Genomic DNA, 23,129 nt, shown 5'->3' with positions numbered 1-23,129 from the left:
AGTATATTATTCCCAACATAAATATAAAGCCAGTATTAAACCATTTAACAACACCCACTTTGTCGTCTCATCAATTTCCAGCTGGGAATTCATCACATTCTTAAATTGGTAACACATTCCCTTGCTTAAACTGCAGTCAATGTTTTGGACCCATTATATACAATTTATCAATGGAAGAGGTATACGTAAGTAAAATCTGAAAATTTTTTGTCATTCACATGTAATGCATTTTTATTTTAAAAAATTTTATGAGGCTTGATTCCCTATTCTACACAAAAGTTTAAAAAATATAAACAATATTGACAACTGAATCAAACATTTCCAGTAGTTTTCAATAATATCATCAAAACTTTCACCCACAGGCCTGATTTTACTTTTAAAAAACGCACAACATACCTTGCGGTACAGAAGTGAACAGCAAGCCACTCTCATTTTCATTCCAATCCGCTGTACACCAAAAAAATATGGATGATGTAGCACAGCCAAATTAATAGCACATAGACCGACCCCCATCGCATACAGAAAGGCATCCTGACGAGACAAGGTAGAGTCTGGAGTAAAGTATCGGATAAGTCCTCCAAGAAGCAGTGGCTGGCATACCTTGGTGCTTTCCTATAATGGGGAAATTATTTAAAAAACAATATGCTTTGAATGCTACCACTACCTTTCAAATCCAGAAAACTCATGCATATGGTACATACAGCCCTAGAGAGTTATTTTTCTTCAACTTTTCAAGGACTTTGCCAGAAGTATTCAAGGACCTACTGAAGTTTTCAAGGAGTGTTCTTCCTCACAGAAAGCATACTATCTCTATAATTTATTTTGTTCATCGATGCCCAAATCTGTTATTTGTCATTTGATCCACCCAATATTATCCCACCCTATTTATGAATTATTTGCAAACGAATGTGTAAATAGCAACAATTCTAAATTTAAAAAGTGATATATTTATATTTTATCAAGTTTTTGTACTCTCTCTGATGAAGAAAAAAAATTTGGCACAAAAAATCATGGAATCATACAGCAAATTAATAACTTTTTATGGATAAAACAAGCCTGTTCAAAATTCAAGCAGCTTTCAAGGTAATCCTTCAAAATTAAAGAATTATTAAGGTTATTTGAACTACAATGCAGAAAAAGATGTTCATAATATATTTTGACTTGATTTTTTCATAGAAATCTAATAAGAGTTCGCCAACTCTAGGATGTATGTATTGGCACAAAAATCCCATCATCCTTCAGCTACTAATGGATCAAAATTGAATCTTCTTGGGACAAGGCTCAAGAGCATTATAATAAGGTAGGTAATACTGAAGAAAATGCATTTTATAGCGAAACAAAATTATTTTTCAAATTACATTACCTTATTATAATAAGTAAGGAAAATAGATAAGGGTGGAGAGAGTAACATTCTCTTATCCCAGAGCTATCGGTTTGGTCTACTAATGCATCAGACGCACTTTGGGCCTTATATGTACCAATAGTCTTGATGTACCACACAGATACAATCACAAACACTTTTGGCTGATCCACACTACTCCTCCAGTATTCAACAAATGGAAAACTATAAACATGGCACATGTGCAACTGACTGCTAAAATAACAGTGAATCAGCCTTCCTTTTACAAAGCCCATTTAATACAGGTCCATCTCAAGTGGTATCTAGTCACCTGTGGAGATAATCCACTCTGGATGAATTGGCTTTCCACTGTTCTCCAATTAATATAACCCAGCTTGATTGCCTCAGTCAAGTACCACATATTCTAGAGTGAAATGAGTTCCTCCTTCCCAAACTGGTTTGACATAAATCCATTCAATGCAACTTTTTCTGTGTATGCAGCTGGCACAAATAAAGATATGATATCATTTGTGTTTAAAGCGAAACAGAAGTCTCTACCCAAAAGGCAAAAAAGTACCACTGCTTTCTCATCATATTAAGAGCTCACACTGAGTATAAAATCTGGTCAAGAAACTGAAATCACATGACACTCATTTACTTGAGTGAGTTCAGTAAACTGTACATCTCAGTCACTTGGGAATTTTGCTCCTTCTGGCAATCATTTATTTCTTCACATATGATACAAGTCATTTGCAGAATGCCTGATTTGGTGACAGGCTGCAATGTCTCTTATCATTTAATCCCTAACTGTCTAGAGATTTTTATTTTTTTTAAACACAGGCTGAAGTGTTATGACTCAATGGTCTTAAGCTAAGTAACAGAAAGAAGTAAAACCAACAAGTTTAGTCAAATACCACAAATTTTATTTCCCTACAAAACAACGTGAAAATATTCTCAATGTCAGAGTGATTTTTTTCAATCTTTGGAGTTCCCTCGATAACTCGCGCCTCACTTATAGTGTAGTCTGTTTGTGGACCCCGCTGTGCGTGAGTTATCGAGGGAGAGGTGTACTTTGTTTGGAGCAAAAGTAAATAAAAGCACCAGTAGTATAAGAAACAATAAAATTCATAACAAAGAAATACATAAATATTCAAACATTTATTTCACAACTCTGATGCATAGAGGTGATGGTTTTCAAGTCTAAATGCAACTGATTTTGGTGTTAATGCTGATGCATGGAACTGAAATATGTAATTGCCTGTTTAAATGGAATCTCCTTGTTTCTTAATTTTGATGCAGTAGTTCTTGATTTATCCATGCTTGAACTTTTTTAATCTGTGCCATAGAAGGTGAAAAAGCAAGTAATCCTTTGAAACTGAACGTTATCTTCGTCTTTATCTGCAGCACTTGTACTGAGAACTGGCAAAGATTTGTCGATCACGGTGTCATGATTATATATTCCTCAACACAAATGGAATTAAGCAGAAATGGACTACCTAGACGTTTCATCTTGAATCAAATATCAAAACTTTGCAATCCATCAAAAATATAAGCTGACTTTCATAATTGTGCTACAATGTTGCCAACAATCACTGCTCAAAATTGGCACGGATATGGGACTACAACTATATGAAAAGATGGTTCTTACACCTTTGGCATGACAAAATTCAAGTACTTTATTCAATTTTTTCAAGGGCCCCAATGCCCAGTGCACTTTAGGTATATTTTATCAATGGTCTTTTAAAGGATTAGTGAGAATGTTGTAATTTCCTGACAAGGGGTTTCATAATATTTATGTAATAGGGTTGAGACTTTATAATAGAGAGAGAAAAAAAATCTTAGGAGAATAACAACACTTTATTTCTAAGAAAAACAAATGAATTCAGATCTTTATATAAAGAACCAAAAAAACCTATAGATTACATATCAAATAAGGTACATATGGTTCAACAGTTCTTTAACTTCATCACTCCAACTACACTACAACTAATGGAGTTCAGAGTCTGCTTGTATGACAGTCACAAATCATCCAATGAAGAACAAAATACAATGGATGGATAAAAAGCAGACAAACTAGAATAGTCACAATTTTTTCTTTAAATATGATGCATTCACACACCATCTTAATACTGTCTGCCGCAAAAGCGTGCCACGTGTCACTGCATCTGATTTTTTTATATCTGCTGTCCTATGATTGCTTATCAAAACTGTACAAGTACATTTACACATGGATGTAAGTACATTGTGTAGAAAGCAACCTTTTTGCTAACAGGCATACAGCCGTAATTTAAGTTTGGTTGCGATGACAAAAAAGTAAATGATAGACATCCAGCAGACTTCTGAATTTTAGATCATACGCCAAAAATCAGAAGCTTGGACATACAATAAGAACAAATTGCAACTATTTTTGTCTATATTTTTCAAATCTTTTATTTCAAGAGTTTGAACAGCTGTTTCACCATGATTTAAAGGAGACTAGAAATCAACATTTTCCTTCTACGTATGTAATTCTCTACAGATTTTAATTCGACTGTCATGTTTATAAATTAAATATCGTAAGCGGGTAGTGATTATATTGCATGGAAGATACCATGATTCCGTAAATTGCCGAGTTTTTCCGAGTTTTAATGAGACGACAGATCACGTGGTACCGTGACGCAATACTAGCCAGTCCTCGAATACAAACATAAACATTGGCGAGCGAGGCAGATGGAAGGAGACCACATTTGGGTTGCACATTCAAAACTTGAATCTGCAGTCTGATATAATAGTTTATGTACTGTACTTGTCAGTGCTAAAAGAAATTTTTTAGGCACAGGCCCCGGGCTGGTGACTTAAATAAACTCAAGCCCTGACTGAAATTCCACAAGCCTGGACAGTTCATACCTGTCAACTCTCAAGCCGGTAGAAAAACCTCCCGATTTTGGGGGTATTTCCTCATCTACATCCCGATCTCGTAATATCTCTAAATTTTTTGCAGCGAAGTCCCGATTATTACATTATGTCTGTCAATTTTCATTTGTCAGAAGAAAAAACCCCCAACCCCAAACCATTTATAAATAGATATAATGTATGTAATCCACAGTCTAAACTGCCACACTGCAGACATCGTAGTGATATGCCTGAAAAATTGTTAAAGCTACGTTAAAAATTCAAATCACACACACACACGTCTAAATCCGGTACTGGACAAAATAATTAATATCACACAACAGTTATTTTCTTTTTTTCTTCTTTAGTAAATAGAACGTGAAAATTAAACATTATTCAAGTAAATTTCAGATGTTTTTAAACAACTACGACAGTACTATAGTATAAAAAAATTAAAAGAATAAAATTTTCACCAATTAGCTTAAATGAATGATCACTGTGAAATTTTCTCTGCAAACAAAATCGCATCTCCATTTCCGCCAAAGAAACTCAGCCAGTTAACACCTGACATTCCTCTACCGAATATGTAAAGTTTAATTACCATGATTAAATTACAAGGAATAAAACAAAATATACCATGCAGTATATTGTTCAGCAAACAGTGTTACATGCATTAAGACTTAAACCTGAAGTCCGTGGCATCGTAAGTAACAACAAAATAGGCATCGTTTATTTTGGCAATCAATTGCTGGTGCTTAAACATACACACACTGTCAAACATGGTTTCTTTGAAGTATGTCCGAAGGACAGCCCTTTTCACAAGATCAATGCAAGGATAAGGAGTTACGTTCATTAGTCACACCGGCTTTATTGTTTGCGTACTTAAATCAAAACTTTAGATATTTTGCAATTTAGCCAGAGCTGACCAGAATATGCAAAATGGGCTTGTCCTAGGGGAATAATGAGGCGTATCACATGGAGAAAAAAAAGGTACGTCCCATGGGCGCTCGCACACTGGGTTGGGGGTTGGGTCAATAGTCCCCCCTCCCAGTTTCTATTGTCAGCCATTTAATGTGAAACTTTGACCTCTTTTCTTTTAATCGCTGCTATTTATACTGCCCAAGGAATAGTTTTATATCAGTTCCAATCATTTCAGATTACCGTTTATACATTCTACATGTATACAATGACTTTTTTTTTAAATTTGTAATTTTTATAAGATTACTGAAAATTGTGTTTTCTCGAAACACGACAGCAGGTTTAGAATATTATTTTTGGCAAAGCCTCCATTTGATTAAAATCAAATCTAAATTTCACCTTGGACAGTAGTGATTTGATTTAGATTGTGCCGTGTTAAGGCATGTATGTCAACATCTTGAAAATACATTTACTAATTTCACCAGCGCGATCAATGTTTCCTCAGGCAAACAATTTTTGTTTCGACAAGCCTGACGGGCACCTCACTTTGAATACAGGATGGGCCGAAACTAAAACCAGAGGGGCCCAGGGTGTCGGGCTATCATATTTATTTTTAGCACTGCTGGTGTAGATAAAAGATCTGTGAATTGATTGTTGCATTTTGTGGTCACTTACTCGGCCTTCTGCCTATTTTCGTAACTCGCACGTTTAGCACTTTTATTATTCAACGTTATGTCTGGAACAGCGCCAACTTTTAGTCTAGGCCTAGCATTTGCGTATCTTTGAGCTGCCATTTTTTCAGAATCCCTCTCATAACAGTCCTTTGAGAAATGTAAAGAGCACAGAGTGCTGTATGGTGTTGCTTTGAAATCGACTCGTTTGTAATAATGTATCCATTCTTTCATTATGCCTTTATCTTTCGGAAAAGAAAAAAAATGTTGTCCACAGGCTTTTCTTAATGTTCTATTACACCCGTAAGCAACGCAAAACGGTATTGTCTTTTACTCTGGCAACTCCCACTTGGGCTGCTGGAGTCGCTACTATGACGTCACATCCCGAAAGTAACCGAATAGGCACGGAAATTTTGCATACGAGGTCACGGAAATTCAGCTTCTAGAAGATAGGCCAATATTTTAATATTGGCATTACGGTCGCAGATGATACTTCAGAATAAGGTTTTCTGTATTAGTACTTTTATTATTATTCTATATTTCCTTTGGTTTCTGGTCTCCTTTAAAGTACAAAGATGTACCAGTGCAGCAGAAAATTAAATCAACGAACAAGAATGACCATAGGAAAAAATTCCCCCACCTCTTAATGCTCTATAACCAAGTGTGTGCGCAATTATAAATATCTGATTGGTCACATGTTGTTAACCACCCAATAGCAAACATTTTTATTTCAATTACATGATGTAATGGTATGGAAAAAAACTTTTGTACATTTGTTTGTCTATTAATTTTATATTTTTCAAGGACTGAGGTTTATTTTCAAGTACTTTTTAAGGATGAATCGAAATTCAAGATCTTGTCAAGGTAGTGTGTGAACCCTGAAAGAATAAGCTGGTTTCTTAAAGACAATGATGTTGAGAAATATAACTTTAAGGACTAAAACATATGATTTATAGTTTGTAGGTACATGAACATACTGTTGGAAAGACTGATTTGCATTTTCAGTGAAAAATTGAGGTAGATATTATCATTAAGAGTCCAAGTGGCAAACTATAGTTACCATTATGGTAAAGAGCATTATTTTCCGATCAGTTGCAATGATGTTTGGTACTATGGAGGTTCAAAATTGGGAAAGGGTTCACCTATCTGATCAGGTCCTGGCCACTGGGCTATAGGGTTTAGTAGTGAGATGCAAGATAGATAAGGACAGAGAGAAATTCAGTTAGAAAACAGAGTGTACTTCCCCTTGACAGAAAAATCCATAAACTGCTTAAATCTGAGCACCAAACTGGAAGGTATTTGTGAACCTTCTGACAATCATACTGACCATGCAACAACAAAAAAACAGTAGTAGTAACTGACAAATGTTGGAATGATGGGATTTGACACCAAGCCCTCCATTCAAGGGGAAGTCACTCTTCCCTAAATTTGGTTTTTGTTAGCATACAACATTTGGTTCTAAAACAAGTCATTTGGAATTTTGTGAGGTAATGAGGGACCCTGAAAGAATTATGATCAAGTAATGTATTGCAGGAAGAAATAAGAGTACAAAAATTAATTAGGTTTATGATAAATTGGAAGGTATAGAAAATTACAAACTTAACAATATGCTGTAAATACTCAGCTATAAAACAAGTACATCTGCAAACTGCACAGATCCAGATCAGCCACTGCATAATGTACCAGAAGGTCTATGTCATGAAATTTGTTAGGACTAATCACAAGAACAAACAACACTCACCCTGTTCTACCACTGCATTATGCACTCAAAGATCAAGGCTTATACTGATTGCAGTTGATTAAAGTTATAAGTATAATTAATAATTAATTAATAATAAGTACATACACTTATTTTCAAGTCCAATCCAACTGCAACCAAAAACAACAAGTTCTACATTGTTTGCTCTACTGATTGGTTATAAGACTGGTCACTAGAGAACACTGCATCACACCAATGTACCTCACATCACACCATGATACCTCATTATGGACCACACCATGATACCTCACATCACACCAAGATACCTCAAATCACACCATGATACCTCATCATGGACCACACCATGATACCTCACATCACACCATGATAACCTCATCATGGACCACACCATGACACTCACATCACACCATAATACCTCGTCATGGACCACACCATGATACCTCACATCACACCAAGATACCTCAAAACACACCATGATACCTCATCATGGACCACACCATGATACCTCACATCACACCATGATACCTCATCATAGATCACACCATGATACCTCACATCACACCATGATACCTCACATCACACCATGTTACTTCATCATGGACCACACCACAATACCTCACATCACACCATGATACCTCGTCATGGACCACACCATACCTCACATCACACCATGATAGCTCATCATGGACCACACCATGATACCTCACATCACACTATGTTACCTCATCATGGACCACACCATGATACCTCACATAACACCATGATACCTCATATAATACCATTATAGCTCATCATGGACCACACCATGATACCTCACATCACACCATGATACCTATGGACCACACCATGATACCTCACATCACATCATGATACTCACATCACACCATACCTCATCATGAACCACACCATGATAACTCACATAACACCATGATACATCACACCATGATACCTCATCATGGACCACACCATGATACCTCACATCACACCATGATAGCTCATCATGGACCACACCATGATACCTCACATCACACCATGATATCTCACATAACACCATGATACCTCACATCACACCATGATACTTCATCATGGACCTTAGGCTATCAGTCTACCAAAAATAACAGATCTAACACTGTACTTGGCGCTGACTGCTTTTTCCAAATCGCAAAAGTTTGTAGAGAGAAAAAAGTAAGGTTTGAAATTTATAATTTAGGAAGGGAATAAATAATTCTGTAATTTGTGCAAGGTAAATACTGAGTCTGAAAGTGGGATACCATTCAAAATGGATGGGGAGATGACACTAGACCATTCAATCTATAAATGGGGAACATATTATTTAATATATTCTGTCTTTTTATTGCATCTATCATACCTCAAGAAAAAGCACAATTCCAAGCAGCATGTATTCCAGTCCAAACATTCTAGTCAGGCACTTTAAAAGACTAGGTTCACCTCCCCTTGTCTTACACCTCTCTACTTCTTTCCTCCATTCACTGCAACAACAAAAATTACATGGAATCACTAAAATTAAGGGACTGAAAGAAATGCTCATGGCAATAAACTATCTTCCAGAAATAAATATTGAATATACTCACAGGTAAGTTAGATAAAACTGAAAGCAAATCAGACGCTGACGGATCTTCGGTTGAATAATGAACCTAGAACTATACTGTTTGTTAGGACTGATCACTTAAAGAAACAACATAGACCATGATCATCTTCTGTTGAATAATATGCCAGTAGGTCAAGGTTGATACTGTTTGTTAGGACTGATAAACAAACAACACAGACCCTGATCTTCTGTTGAATAATATGCTAGTAGATCAAGATTGATTCTGACTGTTAAAATTAATCAGTTGAACAAACAACACAGACTCTGATCTACTGTTGAAAAATACACCAGCATATCGAGGTCAAACTTTTTTGAGGACTGATCAGTTAAACAAAAAACACAGACCATGATCTTCTGTTGAATAATATGCCAGTAAATCTTGGTTGACACCGTTTGTTAAGACTAATCAATTGGATAAATAACACAGACTCTGATCTAATGATGCTTTTATATGCTGCCAGATTAGGGCCAATGTATTTTGCAGATGGATCCAACTTAAACACATGCATATAAGGAATGTGCTTTCACCAAATCTCTTAAAGTCTGCTTTGCAATTATTTGGACTACCCCAAGACCTTTATTCATCGATTTCATTTTAATATGATTATACAATATATACACAAATAATATGGCTTAGTTTCAATATACAATAGTCTATTTATTCACACACAAAATTCTGACAAATGTTATAATCATAACCACACTAAATATTTTCATTAAAGAATCTTATTGCTGAATAACTAATGGCACTATATTTATTAAATTAAAAATACTAAAATTTGAACTAACATGGCATTTCTCCCACTCAAAGACTACATGAATGGAAATAGGGCAAATGAATGAGATAATCAAGGACAATAATGCTATTTATAATGTGCTGAAATATATCTAAACTACTGCAAAATCTGAAGCTTTAAATCTACAGTAAAACCATTGACAGAAAAAGATGAATGCCAAAGTTTACACAAGCCATTAAACTATTTTATGTCAATCAAAAATCAGAAATTTGAAAAATATTCAAATATACCAGTTATGAAAATAACGTTTCAGGAAATTGTCTCTATATCGAATGAAGGATGTGAATACTAGTGTGTTCAATATGTACTGGAATACTTGGCTGCTCTTTGTTAGTCAAGAATCATAACACTGACATACAATCAAAATCTGGTTATAATAAAACTCATCTAATCCTTGCTGCAGAGAATTTATTTTCTGCAAATGCAGTTGAAATTAAATTTTAGAAATATTAATGCTATCATATTTAAGGCCATAACCCTGTAAAACGTACTGTCAAAATCGGATAAAACGATGCTGACTATAAAAGTAATCAATAGTCTACCAATGTCAATTCTTGATTTTAGCCCCCAGTCCATATTTTGTCACGCTAAAGCTGGCGGTCTATCTAACATCAGCTGTGGCTATTTCTAGTATATATGATCCTCAAATGATCCCAATGAATTAGTCGATGAAAGGTCACAATTTGAGGAAAAAATATATCATATACTAAGAAAACATTATAAAACATGCTGAGAATATTTAAGGTAGGAAACATTATCAGGTGTTTAAGTTTGTTCTTGCAGTTGAAATAAGTACGTTTTACGAGCACTCTTGAATGTGATCACTGTGTCTTTGTGTCTAAGTTCAGTGGGCAATTCATTCCACGTTGCTGGGCCCTGGTATGCTAAAGAACGCTGTCCATATGACTTTGTTTTCATAGTGGGAATAATGAGTATATGATTGTCAGAAGAGGAGCGTAAGTATCTTGCTGGTGTGTACACATGGGTGAGGTCAGATAGGTATGTTGGACTAGAGTCCGACAGTGAAACGTAGCACAGAGAACAAATTTTGTGTTTGATTCTGGATCGAATGGATACCCAGTGTAGGGTACAGAGCAACAGGAAGGTGTACTCTGATCGTGGTACCCTTAAGTATGATCCGAGCAGCTGTGTTTTGAACTTTTTGAAGATTCTTTAGTAGATATTGAGATGAACCAGACAGAATTGAGGTACAATAGTCCAGTCTTGAAAGTACTAATGAACACACAAGTGTTTTAGTGGTATCAACTGAAAGATATTTGCGAATTGAGCTGATGCATCTCAGTTCAAGATATGCAGCCTTGTTCATGACATGTTGGTGCAATGTGAGAGTACTGTCCAGAGTAACACCTAGATTTCATACTGATTGTGTGAATTTAATGTTGGCATTGCTGATATTTATTGTTTGAGCTAAAGGATGTGAATGAGAAAGTCTTTGTGTTGTAATCAGAATGGCCTCAGTTTTATCATCAGTCATCTGCAGCTTGTTATATGTCATCCATGATTTCACATCAGAAATGCACCTCTCTACACCAAGTTGGGTGGCTAGATTTGCATATTTGGGTGTCATCAGCGTACAATTGGTGAGACATTGGATGATGATCTATGACACTTGAGAGCGATTGAGTGTACAGAATGAAGAGAACAGGTCCAAGAACAGATCCCTGTGAACACCACAACATAGATCATAATGGTAATGTAACTGACAACAGTTTATTAATGCTTTTCTCCTGCATGCTGTCATAGGGGCAACATTTCAACTTGCCAAAGACTAATGAATGTGTGGTTTGCATTTTTAATGTAGCTTTAACAATTTTTCAGTCAATTCGCAATGATGTCTGAAGTGTGGCAGTTTATAGTGATGTCTACCACCTGAGCATCGAGATGCAGACATGTAGCATGATGTCCCACCCAGTCACATTATCCTGACACCTGGCCGACCAGTCCTAACAATAACCTCTTAATGCTGAGCACCTAGCAAGACAACTGTTAGCACCATTTTTTATAAGTCTTTAGTACAACTCATCCAGGGTTTGAACACATGACAACCCACATTTGAGGCAGATCTTCTAACTACTAGGCCACATGAGCAGTCCTGGAAAACTAATTATTTATTTCAGAGACACAGATGTGCATATCAGACGGTGTAAAGATATAGAATTAAACTATCTGGAAATTAAAGATATCACAATCTGTGACAAAGATAATGCTTGTCTATTGGAACTGCATTATACACTTCCCAATGCTTGTCTATTGGAACTACATTATACACTTCCCAATGCTTGTCTACTGGAACTACATTATACATTTCCTAATGCTTGTCTATTGGAACTACATTATACACTTCCCAATGCTTGTCTATTGGAACTAAATTATACACTACCCAATGCTTGTCTATTGGAACTACATTATACACTTCCCAATGCTTGTCTATTGGAACTACATTATACACTTCCCGATGCTTGTCTATTGGAACTACATTATACACTTCCCAATGCTTGTCTATTCGAACTACTATATTATACATTTCCCAATGCTTGTCTATTGGAACTACATTATACACTTCCCGATGCTTGTCTATTGGAACAACATTATACATTTCCGAATGCTTGTCTATTTATTGGAACTACATTATACACTTCCCAATGATTGTCTTTTGGAACTACATTATACATTTCCCAATGCTTGTCTATTGGAACTACATTATACATTTCCCAATGCTTCATTTTGCATTTTTCCCAATGCTTGCCTGTTGGAACAACATTATAAACTTCCTAATGCTTGTCTATTGGAACTACATTATACACTTTGTGATCCTTGTCTATTGGAAGAACATTATACACTTCCCAATGCTTGTCTATTTATTGGAACTATATTATACGCTTCCCAATGCATGTCTATTGGAACTACATTATACATTTCCCAATGCTTGTCTATTGGAACTACATTATACACTTCCCAATGCTTGTCTCTTGGAACTACATTATACACTTCCCGATGCTTGTCTATTGGAACAACATTATACACTTCCCAATGCTTGTCTATTTATTGGAACTCCATTATACACTTCCCAAGGCTTGTCTATTGGAACTACTATATTATACATTTCCCAATGCTTGTCTATTGGAACTACATTATACACTTCCCGATGCTTGTCTATTGGAACTACATTATACACTTCCCAATGCTTGTCTATTGCAACTACATTATACATTTCCCAATGCTTGTCTATTGGAACTACATTATACATTTCCCAATGCTTCATTCTGCATTTTTCCCAATGCTTGTCTATTGGAACTACATTATACACTTCCTAATGCTTGTCTATTGGAACAACATTATACACTTCAAGATGCTTGTCTATTGGAAGAATATTATACACTTCCCAATGCTTGTCTATTTATTGGAACTATATTATACACTTCCCGATGCTTGTCTATTAGAACTACATTATACACTTCCCAATGCTTGTCTATTGGAACTACATTATACACTTCCCAATGCTTGTCTATTAGAACTACATTATACACTTCCCGATGCTTGCCTATTGAAACTACATTATACACTTCCCGATGCTTGTCTATTGGAACTACATTATACACTTCCCAATGCTTGTCTATTGGAACTACTATATTATACATTTCCCAATGCTTGTCTATTGGAACTACATTATACACTTCCCGAGGCTTGTCTATTGGAACAACATTATACACTTCCCAATGCTTGTCTATTGGAACTACATTATACATTTCCCAATCCTTCTCTATTGGAACTACATTATACATTTCCCAATGCTTCATTTTGCATTTTTCCCAATGCGTGTCTATTGGAACTACATTATACATTTCCCAATGCTTGTCTATTGGAACTACATTATACACTTCCCAATGCTTGTCTATTGGAACTACATTATACACTTCCCGATGCCTGTCTATTGGAAGAACATTATACACTTCCCAATGCTTGTATATTTCTTGGAACTATATTATACACTTCCCAATGTTTGTCTATTGGAACTACATTATACATTTCCCAATGCTTGACTATTGGAACTACATTACACACTTCCCAATGCTTGTCTATTGGAATAACATTATACACTACCCAATGCTTGTCTATTTATTGGAACTACATAATACACATCCCAATGCTTCTCTTTTTATTGGAACTATATTATACACGTCTTCCCAATGCTTGTCTATTGGAACTACATTATACATTTCCCAATGCTTGTCTCTTGGAACTACATTATACACTTCCCAATGATTGTCTATTGGAACTACATTATACACTTCGCGATGCTTGTCTATTGGAACAACATTATACACTTCCCAATGCTTGTCCATGTATTGGAACTATATTATACACTTCCCAATGCTTGTCTATTGGAACTACATTATACATTTCACAATGCTTGTCTATTGGAAATACTATATAATACATTTCCCAATGCTTGTCTATTGGAACTACATTATACACTTCCCGATGCTTGTCTATTGGAACTACATTATACACTTCCCAATGCTTGTCTATTGCAACTACATTATACATTTCCCAATGCTTGTCTATTGGAACTACATTATACATTTCCCAATGCTTCATTCTGCATTTTTCCCAATGATTGTCTATTGGAATTACATTATACACTTCCTAATGCTTGTCTATTGGAACAACATTATACACTTCACGATGCTTGTCTATTGGAAGAATATAATACACTTCCCAATGCTTGTCTATTTATTGGAACTATATTATACACTTCCCGATGCTTGTCTATTGGAACTACATTATACATTTCCCAATGCTTGTCTATTGGAACTACATTATACACTTCCCAATGCTTGTCTATTAGAACTACATTATACACTTCCCAATGCTTGTCTATTGGAACTACATTATACACTTCCCAATGCTTGTCTATTGGAACTACTATATTATACACTTCCCAATGCTTGTCTATTGGAACTACTATATTATACATTTCCCAATGCTTGTCTATTGGAACTACATTATACACTTCCCGAGGTTTGTCTATTGGAACAACATTATACACTTCCCAATGCTTGTCTATTGGAACTACATTATACATTTCCCAATGCTTCATTTTGCATTTTTTCCAATGCGTGTCTATTGGAACTACATTATACATTTCCCAATGCTTGTCTATTGGAACTACATTATACACTTCCCAATGCTTGTCTACTGGAACTACATTATGCACTTTGCGATGCTTGTCTATTGAAGAACATTATACACTTCCCAATGCTTGTCTATTTATTGGAACTACATTATACACTTCCTAATGCTTGTCTATTGGAACTACATTATACACTTCCCAATGCTTGTCTACTGGAACAACATTATACACTTCCCAATGCTTGTCTATTTATTGGAACTACATTATACACTTCCCAATGCTTGTCTATTGGAACTACTATATTATACATGTCCCAATGCTTGTCTATTGGAACTACATTATACACTTCTCGATGCTTGTCTATTGGAACTACATTATACATTTCCCAATGCTTGTCTATTGGAACTACAATATACATTTCCCAATGCTTCATTTTGCATTTTTCCCAATGCTTGTCTATTGGAACTACATTATACACTTCGCGATGCTTGTCTATTGGAAGAACATTATACACTTCCCAATGCTTGTCTATTTATTGGAACTATATTATACACTTCCCAATGCTTGTCTATTGGAACTACATTATACATCTTCCAATGCTTGTCTATTGGAACTACATTATACACTTCCCGATGCTTGTCTACTGGAAGAACGTTATACACTTCCCAATGCTTGTGTATTTATTGGAACTATATTATACACTTCCCAATGTTTGTCTATTGGAACTACATTATACATTTCCCAATGCTTGTGTATTTATTGGAACTATATTATACACTTCCCAATGTTTGTCTATTGGAACTACATTATACACTTCCCAATGCTTGTCTATTTATTGGAACTACATAATACACTTCCCAGTGCTTGTCTTTTTATTGGAACTATATTATACACATCTTCCCAATGCTTGTCTATTGGAACTACATTATACATTTCCCAATGCTTGTCTATTGGAACTACATTATACATTTCCCAATACTTGTCTATTGGAACTACAATATACACTTCCCAATGCTTGTCTATTGGAACTACATTATACACTTCGCGATGCTTGTCTATTGGAACAACATTATACACTTCCCAATGCTTGTCCATTTATTGGAACTATATTATGCACTTCCCAATGCTTGTCTATTGGAACTACATTATACATTTCCCAATGCTTGTCTATTGGAACTACAATATACACTTCCCAATGCTTATCTATTGGAACTACATTATACACTTCGCGATGCTTGTCTATTGGAACAGCATTATACACTTCCCAATGCTTGTCCATTTATTGGAACTATACTGTGCACTTCCCAATGCTTGTCTATTGGAACTACATTATACATTTCCCAATGCTTGTCTATTGGAACTACATTATACATTTCCCAATGCTTGTCTATTGGAACTACAATATACACTTCCCAATGCTTGTCTATTGGAACTACATTATACACTTCGCGATGCTTGTCTATTTGAACAACATTATACTCTTCCCAATGCTTGTCCATTTATTGGAACTATATTGTACACTTCCCAATGCTTGTCTATTGGAAATACATTATACATTTCCCAATGCTTGTCTATTGGAACTACATTATACACTTCGCGATGCTTGTCTATTTGAACAACATTATACTCTTCCCAATGCTTGTCTATTTATTGGAACTATATTATACACTTCCCAATGCATCAGTTACAAAAGAGGATGATCTTGAAGAAACCACTGAGAAGCCATAAACTAGATATGCATGGAATTCTTACAGGTAATTTTAGTATTTAAATTCTATAAGCTATAATTCTATATTATATCTTCTGATAAGCAAATACCAGTATTCCCCCATAAACATAAATACATGTAATCTATTATAAATGTTTCAAGTACTTTATCTCTTAAGAAAGAATTTATTTAAAAATTCACAAATGCTTTGAGGAAAAATATTGAAGCAATAACCTTTGATGACTATTTATTATTGAACGATTCAGTAATGTTTAAAGTGCTACAGACATGTCAAACTATATAAGGTGTCCTTGATAAAGGTACTTAGTTCCCCTTTCATTAGCATGATGCATCCAATAATGTGTCAAAAGTGCTGTTAAAACAAAATATAGCAAACAAATAAAAGCAAAGTCAGTGGAGGTAACCACTCTATCTCAGGAAAAGAACATGAGGCATGTCCCTTTGTATATCTATATCTGTTACTTTGTTACCATGAGTCTGTCTATACACAATTTTTTTCCATATCTTGAGTAAACTGTTTCCCCCATATGGGCAACATTTGAGTTTGGTTTTGGTTTTCTTAGTTTCAGCTACTTTTAACACATTACTGGATATATCATGCTATGCAAATGCTAGTTAAGTGAATTTCCCAAGGTTATATCAAGGCTGGCTTGGGCAGGTATCAAGCCTGCATCCCTTTGATTACACATCTGAGGATCTACCAAGTGACCTAACATGGCTCTTACCTCATTTGCAAAAGAGGACCACCATATTCCATATACTGATATTTAATAAATGGTTCAATATCTCATTTGTTTTTTAAGATCAATAGGACATCTTAAAAAAAAGTAACTATTAATTACGGAAACATAAAAATTATTCTTAGCAACAGAAAATAGACAGATTGGCATAGGCTTTGAAAAATCTTATCAAAAACTGAAGAATTCCAAACAGCACAGGCACTTAAAGACTACTAATTGATTACGTTTAAAGTTCCCAAGGAGATATCTTCACAAATTTGGGGGTCTGTTCTAGAAATTAAAATCTGATGGACAGATTGAAAAATAAACAAATGGATGAAAATAATAGAAAGATTTCATTGTAGAACTGTAAACAGCAAAAGACATATTCTGCCTAATAGTCAAATATTTTTTTATAGAGATATCTTACATGGGCTTGGAATTATGCCCCAAAAATAAACATGTGATGATTGATGGGTATATGCATGGATGCTAACACAAATGAATTAGGATGCTAAAAGAATTCCATATAGCAAAAGGAACATCTACTCATACTAAACAAGTTTCAATGAGATATCTTAAATGTTTTCTATTGTTTTGTTTTTTAAGCTGTGTACTCTGTGATGGTAAGGATAATGGATGAATGGATGGCAAGGAAAATGAACAAACATGTTCTAAAAAAATACAGAAACTTAAGTTTTAAAATCCTCATATATTGCTCTGGAATCAAAAGTGTTATTGATGGATGGATGAACTGATAAATAAATAAAAATGTAAAAATATATTGAACTGTTAATAGAAATAGGCACATCTACATAACTAGTCTGATATAACTACCAATTTCACTGAGATAGCTTACATCATTTTGGAGGTTTTCCCCCTCGCTTCTCCTCCAAATGAAAGTGAAGAAAAGATGGATGGACACAATGACAAAAACATTAAGATTACCATATTGGAAGAATTGTGAATGGCAAAAGGCACATCAAAGTTCACAAGAGATGTCCTAAACCATTTTTGAGTTGTGCTTTAAAAACAAAAGCATGACAGATGTACTTACTGACCAGTGAACAGACAGATGAAACCATTCCAATATCCTTGTTACTGGGGATCATAAAAATGCTGGAAGGATAAGATGTTGTAAAGTGCAGCTAGCAAAAAGACATAGGAGTACCCCTACAGCTTACTGACCTGGAGAGAATGTTTCAACACTATATAGCTGACCTTGACTACCATATGGTTCCAAGTATGTACAGTAGAGACATAATGACAAATCTGACACTGAAACAAAAAAACATCAACCAAGAATGATATGGGATCTAAGTGCCTTTCCCCACGGACACAAAGAGATGGCTGACCTGGGCTGATCTAGACAGGTATTAAACACAGGACCCCTGTATTGTGAGTCTAGTGCTCTGTCAAATCAGCTACCGCTATTCCCACTCAGTGGGATGACCATGAACTGACTTGTTGGGTAATATGAAATACAAGTCAGATGATACTTGCTGTATGTAGCAGATGAAGTTGAGCAGGTTTTATATTCCAATGTGTATTGTAATCAGAGTAAGACACTAAGAAAACAGCTGGGAAAAAAAAGACAGCTGCAGATTATTCTAACAAGTACACTAGGAATGCTGTGACTGAAGGTTTTCCATGATTCTACCATTTAAAACAAAGGTGACAAAGGAAATAGCTTTTTTCTTATCTTGGGGAGAAGGTTATAACGTGCTAATACCAGTCTCTGAAAAATCCAAATATGAACATGTTGCCAAAGTTGTAAATATTCATTTACACAACATACCCCCAGCTGAGGCACCAGCAGAACTTTGGGGGGTTTGTGTGCATGTACATGTAGCGGTCAGCTATTATGTTTTATGGACCTAAACCAAACAATGTCCTTGACTAGACCTTAGAACTAAAATAATTTGCTGGCCCCCAACCCTCCTTACATTTCTCACTACTTTTCAGTATCACCCTTCTGTTTTCAAAATGTTGAAAAGACTGGTTCAATGGCCATTTTCCTAAATTAGCAACTGATAGTGGTTTTACAAACATATTTTTACAAAATATAACATTGTAAAAAGCTACTTTTATAACCTTTAACATTTTTGTTACACTGTTGCATTGACCCAGATACTGTTAAATTTTGAAACTGCTAATTCACAAGATACTGAGAAGGTTGCCATGGCTTACTTTTCAAGCCTTGATCCCAACAAGTCAGACTGGTCTTCTGGCACAACATTGTACATATCCTCAATTTCAAGTCTGCGGCCATACCCTGTCTTGAAGAGTGGATTCATCCACCTGAAATTAAACTACTGCATCAATATCCATATGAAGCAACCTCATTGAAGAGAATCTCCTTATAATTTTTAATTATTGAAATAATCATTTTAATTTTAAGTATTTAAATAACCATTTTAATTTTTAAGTATTTAAATAATCATTTTAATTTTAAGTATTTAAATAATCATTTTAATTTTAAGTATTTAAATAATCATTTTAATTTTAAGTATTTAAATAATCATTTTAATTTTAAGTATTTAAATAATCATTTTATCCATCTGAATATCAGCATCAATGCACTTTTTTATAGAACCCAAATTTCAAAAATTTTCAAAATACGATATATTCGTAAACTTAAAATTTTGTAGTGGAAATCCTCATTTCTGTCTGAAAAAGAAATGAGGGGGTATTAAAAGAAATAAAGGTACAGCATAAATTTATTATTTGCACATTCAATTTTTAGTGTGGTTTTCTTAAAATTCATTTTAATCCCACAATTAAAGAACCAAGAACAGACTGATGTACCCATGGATGACTAACTTTCTTTAATTACAAATACCAATGTCCAATTCTTTCACATTAACTGTAGGCATCTGCAACTGTGGTTGGTAAGAAATACACAAAATGTAATCTTCCATGTCTTATAATTTAAGAAAATTCAAACATGAGATTGATTGGGGGAAGGAGGGGAGTGGCATGTCATATTGCTGAAAATGAATACACAACAAATTTTGACTCTCTGTTGATGATAAGCCTGGTTGCCTGCTTTGATAACTCTCTGCAAAGCTGTGAACTAGAGAAGTTGTTGATTCAAGTCACAACCAAAACAAGATTCCTTTTTCAAAAGATATGGACATTTATTTCATGAAACAACTGTCAACATTGATATCTGGGTTTTTTTCTCTTCTTTCTATTTGTCAAACACTGATGCCGTGATTTCATTGCAAGTAATAGTTAAACTTCTCGTGCTTACTGAAACTGAGTGCCAACTCAGAAATTTTAAGTTAAATACAAACTCTGAAACTCACTTCTCAACAATGAATCTATCTGTGAAACAAAGCTTTTTATTTCACCAAGTATTCATTTCACTTGGTTGCCTTGCTATCTCAAATCACGTGTGTGAATGAGTAGGCTAATTTAATGTAGTTTAATTATATAACATACCCAATAATATTTATAAGTATTGGACTGACTGACTGAAATGAGCTGACCTGACATGACAGTGGCAGGCTAGCTCTTACACGAATAGGATTTGCATGCCTTTTAACTTTCCTTTTATTCCAGCCCCTTTATTTCATACTGTTATGTATATTTAAATTAATTGTTTGTCTGTTAGTTTTAAAATATTTTTATTCCACTACATGTTTTTGAAATGTAATATTGCTTATTGAACTTGATTTTGTCTAGAATTGAGTCCAGTTCTGTTTGATCTATTTTTTTTATTTATTTCATTGATGTAAATACCTGATAATAGAACACTGTATCTAGTTGCTGACCTTAAAATCAGTGAGTTTGGTAAACAAGTTTCTGATTTTTGTTATTCTTTCTCAGAGTAAGAATCGTTAAGTTGAGTCAAGGTCATACCTGGACTACATGATATGAAGCATGTGTCAAATCATAAACTTCTACTTTTTTAAGAAGAATAAACTTTTGACCTTCATCCGGGAATCTGTTTTGCATCTTAAGTAGTTGTATAACTGATGTTATAATAAGAATTCTATCAGTCATGCTTTAACATCTGGCACTTTAGGTTCTATTATGTTGTGACCAATTTGGGCTGAATTTATTTTTTTCTTCAAATTATTGAATTCAAGTGATTATTTTCTCTGGTTAGACAAAAGTGCTCTGATATAATTCTTGGACAAAGACATTCACTGGAATTTATATGGAATTCAAAACTGGAATAATATTTTATGTGATTCAACAAGAGACTGTTGACACATCAGTACAACGCTGATTATTACAGACGTCATCGCCTTCCATCTTGAATTTCATCGGGATTTGAACTGAGATTCACTTAAAACTTTTCATTGATAGGACTTTTGTGTTTTTTAATTCTTGGATTACAATCTGGATTCATTTTGCAATATCTTAAGTTCTTTTTTCTCATTTTTCACTTTTTGTTCGTAGGAAATAAACAATTTGTTAAATTTTACAAAGATTGTTGTTTTCACTCTTTTCTGTTACTTATTTTAAGAGCATAGACTTGTAACAATACAAAAGAGGGAATTAATATGATAATACAAAAGATGTCTTCTTTGAATTTAGTGCAAGAATACAACAAATGCTTCAGCCAGTTATATATCAAAACACAGCTGGCATTTAATTAGGTTATATATCAAAACACAGCTGGCACTTAATTAGGTTATATATCAAAAGACAGCTGACACATAATTAAGTTATATATCAAAACACAGCTAGCACTTAATTAGGTTCTTGCAGAAATGCTCATGGGCAAAGCTGTATCTATAGATTAATATATTTCACATCTGAATACCAGAGGGTACATTGCATTTATGATGATTACACTTAAAACAAGCTAAAAGACGGAACTAAAACACAAACATAACTTGATAAAACTTATTACATTGGTATTTATTTATTAAAGTGCTGCCTCCCGTAAGTGTTGGTGCCATTTTCAGTGATCAAACTTGTGCTGAATAATGATATTTATGGTGTAAAAAGAATGTTGTTTGGAAAGAAAATTCAAAAAAGATATTTGATATCTTATTAAAAGCTGAGAATTTCATAATGCTTTTTCAAATTTCCAGGTTCTATTTACCATTTCTGACAATATAGCAAGCAATATATATTACGATTTCAGTTACAAATTCTGATTTGTGATTTTCTTCACGTTCGAAATATAGGGGTCAATTTTGGGGTATTTTCAAGCCAAAATATGGGACCCCATGTTATAAGTGGGTTCACACGCTATCTGGGCATTGAGTAAATGAGGAAGTGATGTAGTTATATGTTTTAATTTCTTTATGATATATATCTTTTTATACGACACAGTGGTACACTAAATAATTCAAAATCAGAGGGTGTTGCATTGAATTTCTCATTTATTTTAATTAACGAAACACATCTGAATAATTAGTGACAAAGAATCAGTATGATAAATCTAAAATTTGTTGCACTAAACTGATACTTCTTAAATTCTTTACAAAATCTGTAAGAATATATTTTGTACGTACTGCTCACATTTAAAACAATTTTTGGTGACAGAGAGCAGAAAGTATGAAATGGATCTCAATCAGTGTAGTACATATTTCTTTTATTATTTTCATAATCTACAAAAACATGCTGCAGGTAACA

At 34.5% G+C, this 23,129-nt stretch overlaps 1 protein-coding gene across 3 annotated transcripts in view; it reads right to left on the bottom strand.

Moving 5' to 3' along the window:
* LOC149800035 (ATP-binding cassette sub-family C member 4-like) overlaps positions 1-23,129 on the bottom strand; it is a 176,493-nt gene that overhangs the window by 150,310 nt on the left and 3,054 nt on the right. For all 3 annotated transcript variants that reach the window (XM_089959556.1, XM_089959557.1, XM_089959555.1), the window contains exons 2-4: positions 19,719-19,829; positions 8,889-9,009; positions 397-612 (exon numbers count right to left, since the gene is read on the bottom strand). In XM_089959556.1, the coding sequence (XP_089815682.1) occupies positions 397-612; positions 8,889-9,009; positions 19,719-19,829 (448 nt within the window). The remainder of the gene's footprint in view (positions 1-396; positions 613-8,888; positions 9,010-19,718; positions 19,830-23,129) is intronic.

This window comes from Sinohyriopsis cumingii, chromosome 5 (genome assembly GCF_028554795.1).
Source record: "Sinohyriopsis cumingii isolate HCF-2022 chromosome 5, ASM2855479v2, whole genome shotgun sequence".
NCBI lineage: Eukaryota > Metazoa > Mollusca > Bivalvia > Unionida > Unionidae > Sinohyriopsis > Sinohyriopsis cumingii.
This window is presented reverse-complemented; position numbering and strand designations above follow the sequence as displayed.